Genomic DNA, 11789 nt, shown 5'->3' with positions numbered 1-11789 from the left:
GCCTCTAGCTCATCCTCGTCAAGCTCAAGTGGCCGTTCCACATCCGATGGCTCTACAACCTCCCATCTTCTCCCGGTACCATGACATTAGGGAATATCGAATCTCCTGGGCAGAACACTCATGGCTGAGGCGGGTGGTCTGAAAAACAACGAACCCACGACGGGGTGAGATAAAATCTCAAGAAGCTAGCCCCTAATCCTAGATTAGGGCTCTAGTGCCTCCAGACGCATTTTTCAGTGAACAATTTCCAATAATTCTTCTTTCTTCCCAAAAATTCCACAATTTAATTCCAGAAAATTCCGTTCTTTCTCCAAAAATTCTCACACCTTCTCCAATATTCTACGTTACTCCCGTTTCGGCGTTCCACGCCTCGGTCTAACAATAAAATATTATACGTGCTCCCAGGGCCCCTTTTTAGCACACCAGGCCATAATATAAATGTCCACCTTACTCCAAAAATTTCCACGTTACCCCGAAAATATTCCACGGCACTCCGAAAATATTCCACGTTACTCCGGAAGTATTTCACATTGCTCCAGAATATTCCACGTTACTCCGGAAATATTCCACGTTACACCAGAAATATTCCACGTTACTCCACCGCCATCAAATAAGTTCATAACATTGAGCCTCGGACCTTTATGGAACACGGCTCTATATATATACCAGGGTCTCAGACACATAGGAATACGACCCACGGATCTCGGTCTCGGACACATAGGAACACGATCGGATCAAGTCTCGGACAATTAGTCGAACACGACTCACTTTGGTCTCGGACGACTTAATTGAACACGACTTTCTTACTTTCTCGGTCTCGGACAATCGGACGAATACGGCTCACTTTGGCCTCGAACTGACTTGATTGAATACGACCCTCACATTTCCTCGGTCTCAGACAATTAGACGAATACGGCTCACTTTGGCCTCAGACGACTTGATTGAATACGACCCTCACATTTCCTCGGTCTCGGACAATCAGACGAATACGGCTCACTTTGGCCTCAGACGACTTGATTGAATACGACCTTATCATTTTCTTAGAATAGTTCGGGACCACGTGATTCACTCACGTTAGAGAATTAATAATTCGGGATCACCCGATTAATCCACACTAAACCAAATATTAATTCATACTACCCGATCAATTAACACTACAATAGTATCCAATCCACGTCATGCGACCATATTACGCTAACGTAGCAATTTATAAATCACGTACCATTAAAATTATACTAACGTGGAAATTTATCACGGCCGAACAATAATAATTTTCTAACATATAAAATAATTCTACTATAGTACTAAACTATAGTACTAATGCCACATTTATTTAGTACCATGGCATAACAACTTTATATCACATAAAAGTAACCCTAGTTAATATATTAACTAACCATGGTTCAAAAATTAACTAGAGTCAAATACTAACCTAACCTTGGTTAAACAATAGCATAAAGTAACTCTAGTTAGGGCATAAAGTAACCATAGTTAAACTTTGACCACTATTATCTTCTTGACTTTACTATTCATGCAAGAACAAGCTTTCTCTCTCCTCCAAATATTCATTCTCGGCCAAGGCATAAAAATGGCCAAAAACAACCAATTTTTCACCCAAATCTACCAAATCTCAAGTCCATTAGCATCCTAGATACCTAATATAAGGTTAGGGACCAACTTACCACTATTTTAGCAAGTTTTCCGGCGAGAAACCAAGAAAAATTTTGACCCTAATCCGGCGGCTCCGGCAACTCCTCTTGACCGGCTTTAACTCACGGAAATCCGGCGACTCCGAGTAGCTCACGGCGGTAGTCGAGCTCCGGCGGTTCAAGGCGACACCGGCGGTTGTTTGAAGAATTTTCAATGAGGGAGAGAATGAGCAAGGGTGAGTTCGGCCAAGAGAGGGAGTGAGCTAGAGAGAGAAAGGGTTCTTGAAAAATGAAGAAGAAGAAAGCCAAAATAATTAATATAGGTTAAAATAATTATTGGGTGGGATATTTTGGTGTCTTGAAAGTCAAGAGGGACAAATTGGTGATTTTCTCCACCAAAAATAGTCAAAATTCGGCCAAGGGGTAAAATGACCAAAATACCCTTCGTTCCAAGTTTAAAATGGGGTATTTTTCGAGGGTAAATGGGTCCTTTCCCATATCCAGTCCAAATCTATTTTTCCTGAACCTCTTTGGGGCGAACCGCGAAGGAATTGCACTCAGGATGAAGAAACGTCCAAAATTTTTATTTTTTGAAACCCCACGAAGGTCCGACCTGCCGGATTACGGGATGTCACGAAAACACTGAGAAAATAGAGAGGGAGTTCGCAAGGTTTGGGGTAGGTGCCGGAGCAATACTCGAAGAAGGCACTCTCACAAGACTCAACACATTGTACTCAACACATTGATCAAGGGAAAACAGGTCTACAGAGTATGAGTTTGCATATGTTATGATTCCTCTTGAATTGACATGTTTTCACTATCAAAAGATTGAAATATGAAACTTTTTGCTAAAAGAACATTGAGCTTCAATTTTCGATAATCAAAAGAACAGTCTTTGCAAGTTCAATCACCAATGTTCTGATTTTTATTGAAATTTTTGGAAAAAGCATTGTTGGAATTGAATTGATTCATGTTCTAGGCACAATTTTCAAAATATTAAAAACCCTAAATCTAAATTAGGAAAATTGCTTTTCCTAATAAGCAACGATTATGTTAAATCGGACGATTCCTCTCCGTTGCCATTTGGGAACGATCCTCCAATTTAGAAAAGAACGGGAAAGTTGGCCAATCTGATCTATTGTCATTTAGATCCAATTTGCTATATTTCAAAAGCCGATTTTAGAGTTAGAAATATCTTTTGTTTTCGAAAATTGTAAAAAAAGAAAGGTTTGATTTGCTCTGATTGCTATCCTAGATTATCCAATTTGTTTGATATCCTATCTAATTTGAATTTTCTAATAAACTTAAAATTCCTAAAAATTTAGTAAGATATAGTTTCCTAGAAAGTATATCTAATTGAATTTTTAGGAAGATAATTTTTCTTAGAAACTTTATATCATTTAATTTATTCTGAAAATTAAAGTCAAGAGAATCAAATCTATGATATTTTTAATCCGGTTGAAAATTGCATCCAAAAAGATAAAAAAAAATCTCAAGAAAATTCGACACATGCTCAAGTATATTTTCGAATTTTATGTCTGCATATCTTGTATATCCACTTCATATTTTCGAGTATCATATCTTGCATTCCATATTTTCAAAATATCACTTGCATATCTTTGAGTTATGTTTTATCTCCTGAATCTTTTATTGCTGGAAATATAAGAAAATATCCAAAAAAATATGCTCATTTCATATCTTGCATTATCTCTTGATGCCATTCATATTTTTCCATTTTTTTTTCGAAAATCATGCATATTTCATTATGGCATAGTCATATTTGCATATTATATATTTGCATATCCATGTTGTATGTATATTTTGCGACATCACTTTGCATATCCTTAGTACCATGTTCAGGGTATTCATACTAGGTTAGTCTAATTGCGTGATTGATTTGTTTAAATCAAAAATTGCATGCCACTTAGCCTAATCATAATTTTTCGCACGTTATACATAGTTTTTGCATGTTTATTTTATTTAATTGCATGATTGTTTGCATGTTGCTTTGAATGTTGCATTAATTTGATGTCATTCTTGCATGTTTAATTTAATCATATAAATTCAGCACATAGGTTAGTCTTTGCATGCCATGTATTGCACTCATCTAAGAAAGTGAAAACATAAAAGACCTCATTTGAACTTAAACCAAATTTAATCAAGCTTGAGTTGCTGACTTAGGATTTTCATGGATTTAAGGTACCGAAAAGGCATTAGTTTTAATTAGTTAATATAACCGAGTCCCCGAATCTTTAATTTTTGGTTCGTAGGAATAAAATAGTACTCCTATTATTTTATTTAGGTTTCTAACCAACTTACCAAAAATGGTTAGTGACGATTCTGAATTCTAAATCATTTGAATTAACCGAAGTTGCGATTTGGTAGGGGTTGGGAGATTCCGTATTAGGTTAGTTGATTAATCTAATAATCCATTAACCTAAAAATTTCTTTTAGGTCGCGACATATATGGAAAACTCTAAGTCTCAAAAATATTTTTTGCCATTCGATATGGAAAATCATATTTCATTTTTCTCCATGCACTCCTTTGAATAATTTTTTTTATTTTTTATTTTTTCCCCTCTTCTTCAACCGGCCGCAGGCAAGCTCAAGCCTTGCCACAAGCCGACGAGGCTTGAGGTCAATCGATGCCAAGTCTCACCAGATTTGGTGACGCCTTGCCTCACTAGCCTTTGGCGGTGGCCGGTGACCAACATAAGAAGAAGGGAAAAGAAAAACATTAAAAAATTTCCAATATAGTAAAAATAAAATAATGTAAAAGATAATTAGGAAGAGAAAAATGTGAAAGAGTGAAAGAATTTAAGATGATGGAAAATGTTTTCCTCTTTTTGAAAAGAGAAAAATATTTTCCACACTTTTGAATGTGTTTTTGTCATGAATGGAAAACATTTCCTTTGACTCATTTATTTTTTGTGAAACGAATACCGAAAAATTCAAAAAATATTTTTTTGAAAGTTGTTTTCTGTAAAATGAACATAGCCTAAGTAATAAGTCGAACTTTGCATTGTGTCCCTTTTTCTCAATAAGCATCAAATGTTGTTAACCTCTTCCCTTCAACTTAATTTATCTTGCAATAAAATTGACAGTCAAAATGATAGATGTTTTCTAGCATAACAAAAATCTAGGATCCTATCGATGAATGTCTATAAAAATTTGTCGAGTGTACTTGATGGAGAATATTTGGATTTTTAAAAGCATGTATCCTACGTAACACGAGAAAATCAGAGCATTGAAACTGCAAGGTTTTCCTTATTGCAGTGTTTTAATAAGTGCCATGAAGGCACTCTTTAGCCTAATCTGAAGATATGTTTGCTTGAGAGAAAGTATTTTTCAAAAATTCGTTTTCCGAACTTTCATCCATTTGGCTCATCAAAAATGACAAGTCAATCGAAATCACTTTTAAGTCAACGAAAGTATTCATGCATAAAATTAGGAAAATGAATATCCCAATCTGAAGAGGTGAAATCACTTTTCGGAATTGTTTTTCTCTAACTTTTAATATTTTACTCTCTTTTATTGTTTTGATATTTTATTATATTATATTTTTCTTTTTGATTTGTTTTTTTATTTTAACTTGGCAGGCAAGCTCGAGCCTTGCTAGTGTGGCCTCGAGATCGATGAGGTAGAAGGAAAAAAAAAAGAGCAAAATAATTTATTTTTTTTTTTTGCTTGAGATAAAGTCATGAGATTGAAATAATTTTTCAGATGAGATCCAGACATGAGGAGATATTTTCAGTCACACATTACCAAACAAAGGAAAACTAATCTTTTTATTGAAAAATGATTTTTTGGAAAGAATTTTTGTATAGCATGGAGTTTTCCGAACGCACACTTAGATTCGGTTTGTTTTGTGAAAAATGAATGATTTGAAAAATATTTTCTAAAAATCGATCTCTTACATTGTTTACAAAAATAAATAAACGAAAGATATTTTTGGCGTTCACGAAATGTCTAGATATAAAATGTCCTTGATAATGTAAATATTTTGCATTGGTTATTTTCAAGTGATACATGCGATCATTTTTATGGAAATATTTTTCAAAATCTTTATTTTTTTGCGAAACAAACAGATCCTTAGTATTTAGTGGATGAAGTTGAGCTACCAAATAAAACTAATTCTTTTTCTATGCTTCTTTTATGTTTTATCTTTAATTTTTTTAGAATTTTCTTTTTAAATTACCGAAGGACTTTTATCATGCGTTCAGATCTTCCATCCTAAGAATCTCAAACTGCGTTGACTTGCGCACTACTTCAGAGATTGTTTGCAATTGCTTCTAATGCCTTGGTTAGGGTTGTCGCTTGGTGTGTGGACTCTTTTTGACTTAATCTTTACTTTATGTGCATGTTTCGAGTCAATTAATCGTAATGACACGAGCTAATGGCACATGCTCAATGAGCTTATCACGCATTTCATCGACGGTCTTGTGGGTCGACTTCTCTTTTTATGGCCTCCGTGATCAACAAGCTTATTAGCCATCCCATCCATCGAGATTCAAGGATTACGTACATTTTGTAGTGGCCTGGTTTGGGCCATTACCTAGAGATATTGAGGCCCCGATTTTGGGCCTGGTGTCAGCCCAGTAACAAGATCGAAACACTTAATTACTGTGATTTCCATAATACTTAATTAGGAAGTGGGATTTAATAAAAAAATGCCAGCCTGTGTTTCCACGAGTTGCTGCTGTCGGTCCCTCCTGCGTTAACGCATGCAAAGCCTGAAAGCAACTCGAGCAAACTGACAACCAAAAGACAATGAAAAAAAATCTGACCTTGTAAACAACTTTTGCTTAAATGGTTCCGCCCACACACAGCCAATGGCAGTCACAACTCTCAACCCTATCCAATTAGACATGGCCATGGGCCGTGAACCGCCGATTCCAGTTCATGAACCGGCGTGTGACGCCCCATATTTTTAGTTCTAAATAAATAGAAATTAGACGAAACGGATTGGAAAGGCGATTCGTGTAGTGAGAGATAGCGAAATCTTAACATAGCTATCAGCTTTAAATCAGTGGGCTCGAGTAGCGAGCGAAGCTCGAGGAATAAAAATTTTGGGTATAAAGCTATCATGAGAATCTCGCATTTTAAATCAAATGTGCAAGGGACCAATTAGTTTTTTTTTTTTGGACTAATTCAGAAATTGAAGTGAACATTGGTATTTTAAGCGGCCCAATTGTTTCGGGCCAAGTGGGCTTGTGCCGCCTAGCTCCAGCACATAGGCCGAGCGAGTTGGGCTGCTCGCCCACCGATTCGGGGTCGAAGGTGACAAGAGGCTGATCAGCCCACAAAATCCTTCCTTCCTTCAAGTGTTGGGCTGTGAAAAAAAAAGGGGAGGCCCAATGCCCTTTTTGTACTACTTAGTTGTGGGCAGAATGCCGTAAGTCTTGGCCCACCTAGCGACAAAATTTGTTTTACTCCACCAAAACCCATTTTCCTTTCTTTCCTGCGACTGCACCTCGTTGTCTTCACCAAAAGAACTCCCGGCGACGACGCTTCCTTCTCTTCAGTAGCTCGTGCGCGCACCAACTTTTGGGCTCCATCGCGACTAGCAAACACCGGTTAAGGCACGATAGAAATCTCGGTAAGTCACCTTCCTAACCCGCTAACTAGTTTGCGCAATGTGACGATGACGGTGAGTAGGTTGATGGGTGAACCTCGGGTGGCCAATGTCGGATGCCGTGTGAGTCTGCATGTTAAGAGAATCTTAGGTATTTGTTGTTTTTGGAGGACATGAGTACTAGCGCGGTGAGGAAAATGCTGTGAGGTCGGTCCAGCTGCTGTCCAGTTGCGAAAAAAAAAAATTTGAAGAGAGGAAGTGCATGTTTGAACATTAAAGCTACAATGCATGTTAATAGGCTGGGTTTTTCGAAAATATTCAAGTTTGCATGTGAAAAGGGACTGGGTTTTGTGGAAGCAAGTTGTTGGTGAAGGAGGGTAAATTTTGTGACGATATGAGGAACGGTGTCCGTCGGGTGCAAAGGGATCTTGGCGAAATTGGCTCTGCGGATACATGTGAATTGTTGGGCGTGTGGTTGATGTATGGTGAAATCAAGAAGCTTGAGTGGGGAGAAAAAAAAATAAAATAAAAGGGGAAAGAGTAAATAAATGAGGAAGAATTGGTCTGTAGTTAGTGGGATACCATGAGACCGAATGGGATAGAAAAGCAGGGTAATAGAAGACATGCTTGTTAGGGGAGGCTTCGAGCCACATGGGTTGGAAAGAAAGTTAGAACAACGTCAAGCAACCGGGATTGACAGCTATTGGCATTCAAGTGTAGAATGCATGATTGGTGTTAGGCTTATTGGCTTTGGTACTCATACTTGGTAGTATCGAGTGGTAGTTTCGTAATGCATTAAGGTAATAAAGTTTTTCGTCATGGATACAATGAGTATGAAAATTTGTTGTGTAAATGCTCGGTATAGTAAAGAGAGACGTGCATCATTCACGTGCATATATGAATAAATCATTGCATATTTTATTACGGCCAATGGTGTGCGGTGGAAGCAAACTCTAAGCTTGAGCACGTGTTTCCCATGGAGTGTATGGGAGGACCTTGCTATGTGATTTGGGTAGCCCTCCTGTGTGATCCGGGCGGTCCTGCTGTGTGATCCGGACTAGTCTCTATGGTGGAACGAGACAACATCGAAACTGATTAACTAAATTGTTCGAGTCACAGTAGTGCCAAGCAAAACATACCACATGCATCATATCATAATTTCATTCCACCGCGAGTAGATACATATATCTTAATGCATGTAGTGAACTTGTTACTAAGCGACAAGTGGGGGCTTAGTGGAGATTTTGATGCCGACACTGCATGTTGTCACTTGATCATCTTTTTGAGTAAATTAGTCGGTGAGTTAGGAATCTGACTTACTGAGTTTTCTCACCCCGTTGTTGTTTATTTTTTTTTTTTAGGTAATGGCTAGTCCGCGGACCCTTTTCTACGGGATACCCACGCAAGTCTTTGTAAGCGTGGAGCCCTACGTATGCCCTAGGCTACCCGATCTTGATGTGGTTCAAGTCACCGTCACCATCCGGGTGAACGGCGGTTTAGATGTAGACGGGTTTCCACATATATATATGTGGCTGTGTATGGTGTTACGGAGGATGGCCCGAGATTTGTGGGGCCCCTACCCTTTGACTACATGGTGCCTTAGAGGGCCTTAGTATAGTAGTGTAGAAGGTTTATGATGTACGGCATGGGCCAAAGTACTCGTTGATATGTATGAGTGTCGGGTTGTATGGGAGTTTTGTCGGGAGTCGGTTGTTTCAACTCTGAGTTCTTTTTCATGACCAGGTAGGGCAAAGGGCCACTTTTTGATAGCCACCTGATGTGTACCTCCCAGGTTTATGTAAACAAACCCGACTATTATCGGCCTTTTAATAAATAAGTGCCGTGTTTTGATAACTCAAGCATGTGTGTATTTAAATTAATTCTATTCGATAGCTACGTGGCGAGCCCGGAACTCCATAGTTTGGGTTCTGACAACATTGGTTGGTATCAGAGCCTAGGTTTACCTAGAGTGATAAGGTGCGCTAAAATTTTAGAGTCTAAGGAGACCGTGCATGTGATTGCTATAGCTATTAAATTAAGTCTTAGTAACGATTGTGTTACTTATTTGGTATCGGTGACAAGTTGAACTTGTTACTTATTGAAGAATAGTTGTTTGTAGAACGTAAGAATGAGCGGAGCGAGGGCACCACCGCCGGGAGCTGCTACTAATGACCCGAGAGTGGATGGTATTTTGGAGGCGCCGACCCAAGTGGGAGCATTGATAGCTCAAAGAGCACAACAACATGCTGCGGTTAATGCTGGTGGGGGTGAACGTCATACCCAAGGATTAGTAGAACAATTTCTAAAGTTGAAACCTTCCAAGTTCACAGGAACTGGAAAACCCGAAGAAGCGAAGCAATGGATTAAGGAAATGGAAAAGATATTCGGGCTATTAAATTGTACTGAGGTAGACAAGATGACCCCGGTAGAGTATCGGATGGACGGGAATGCCATGTATTGGTGGCAAGCGATGAAGGACGCGATATTCCCTACGGGATCGGTGATAGTCGGGGAAAACTTTGTTACTGCTTTCTATGAGAAGTATTTCTCGAGTTGTGCTAGAGATAGAAAGCTGACCAAGTTTGTGGAATTGAAGCAAAGCGAAAGGACAGTAGATGAGTATGAGGCGAAGTTCTCGGAACTATCGAGGTTTGCTTCTCGCCCGGTCGAGCATCTTGAGGCTAAGGCAAAGAGGTTTTTGAAAGGCCTAAAGCCAGAAATACAGAAGCAATTAGCACCTTTCGGACCAATGACTTATGGAGAAATCAGTAGTAAGGTACAATATGTGGAGCAAGAGATGATGGGGGATGAAATCGAACCCAAGGCTCCAGTGACCCAAGACAATGAAAAATATGGCAAAAGGCCGATGCGGTCGAGCCGCCCTCAATTTAACCCAAATAAGAGACGGTTTGGTGGAAATTTTTATAGGCCAGGTGGAGTATGGATTGGGGAGAGAAAGTCAAATTCAAATGAAGCATGTCGTCGATGTGGTAAGTTCCATGGATCCGCTCGGTGTTTGGCGGAGAGGAAATGCTTTGGATGTGGTCGAGTGGGACATATAGTGAGAGATTGTCCAAGGAATAGGCTATTAACACAGGCACTTCCTTCCTAGCAGCCTCAAGGACCACCAAGGGGCGGAGGATGACAAAATCTGCAAAGACCACCGGCACAAGGAAAGGTGTACGCGATGACGCAAGAGGAGGCTAAGGCTTCTAAGGACGTCATCACGGGTATCGTCTCTATACACGGACATAATGCCTATACTTTGTTCGATACAGGTGCTACCCATTCTTTCATATCTGCCCGATTTGTGAAGTTGCATGGATTGAAATATAGTCGATCAGAAATATCATTAGTTGTCTCGACACCTGTGGGAGATAGTGTCTTGTCCACTTTAATATGTAGAAATTACGAGATTAAGATTGAAGGGAGGGAACAGATGATTGATTTGATGGTGTTGGTTATGTATGACTTTGATGTCATTGTCGGCATGGATTGGTTGAAGAAACAACGAGCTACGGTGGATTGCCATGGAAAGTTGATATCTTTTAGTCCACCAAATGAATCTAATTTTGAATTCCGAGGAAATGGGACAAGTCTTGCGGGGGCATTCATTTCGATAGTCGAGGCTCGCCAGTTACTAGATGAAGGATGTTACGGATTTCTGGCAATCGTTAATGATAAGAAAAAACCCGAAAAGAAATTCGAGGAAATACTTGTAGTCAAAGAGTTTCCGGATGTATTTCCCGAAGAATTACCTAGACTACCCCCGGAGCGAGAAGTGGAATTTGCAATAGAACTAGCACCAAGAACGGAGCCCATATCTAAAGCCCCTTATAGGATGGCTCCAAATGAGTTGAAGGAATTAAAAGTACGATTACGGGAGTTGTTGGATCAAGGGTTATAAGACCCAGTGTGTCGCCTTGGAGTGCTCCAGTGTTATTTGTGAAGAAGAAGGATGGATCTTTGAGATTATGTATTGACTATAGACAATTGAATAAGGCAACAATAAAGAATAGGTATCCTCTCCCAAGGATTGACAATCTGTTTGATCAACTTCATGGAGCATTTGTATTCTCCAAGATTGATCTTCGTTCGGGATATCACCAGCTACGGGTTAAAAAGGAGGATATTCCGAAGACAGCGTTTCGGATGAGGTATGGTCACTACGAGTTTTTAGTAATGCCATTTGGACTAACCGATGCTCCAGCTTCCTTTATGGATCTAATGAATCGGGCATTTAAACCATTCTTGGACAAGTTTGTAATCGTGTTTATTGATGATATATTGGTCTATTCCAAGAATGAGGAGGAACATGGGCAGCATCTAAAGTTAGTGCTACGATCCTTGAGAGATCATCAGTTGTATGCCAAATTTAGCAAATGTGAATTTTGGCTAGATCCAGTGGTTTTCCTGGGGCATATCGTTAATGGAGAAGGGGTGACAGTGGATCCGGTAAATATAGAAGCGGTCCTTAATTGGCCAAGACCGACCACGGTGACGGAGATTCATAGTTTCTTGGGATCGGCAGGATATTATCGGAGATTCATGGAAGGATTCTCGAG

The 11789-nt window shown here is 39.4% G+C and overlaps 1 protein-coding gene across 1 annotated transcript; it reads left to right on the top strand.

Moving 5' to 3' along the window:
• Positions 1 to 9352: 9352 nt before the first annotated feature.
• On the top strand, positions 9353 to 11131 carry LOC115728160. The gene is made up of 2 exons (XM_030658493.2): positions 9353 to 10214; positions 10503 to 11131. Exons 1-2 carry the CDS (start codon positions 9353 to 9355, stop codon positions 11129 to 11131), a joined length of 1491 nt encoding a protein of 496 aa, XP_030514353.2.
• The last annotated feature ends 658 nt before the right edge of the window (positions 11132 to 11789 follow it).

Source organism: Rhodamnia argentea, chromosome 2, assembly GCF_020921035.1.
Source record: "Rhodamnia argentea isolate NSW1041297 chromosome 2, ASM2092103v1, whole genome shotgun sequence".
In the NCBI taxonomy this organism is placed as follows: domain Eukaryota; kingdom Viridiplantae; phylum Streptophyta; class Magnoliopsida; order Myrtales; family Myrtaceae; genus Rhodamnia; species Rhodamnia argentea.
Note: the sequence above shows the minus strand (reverse complement) of the source record. Positions and strands in the feature narration are given on the sequence as shown.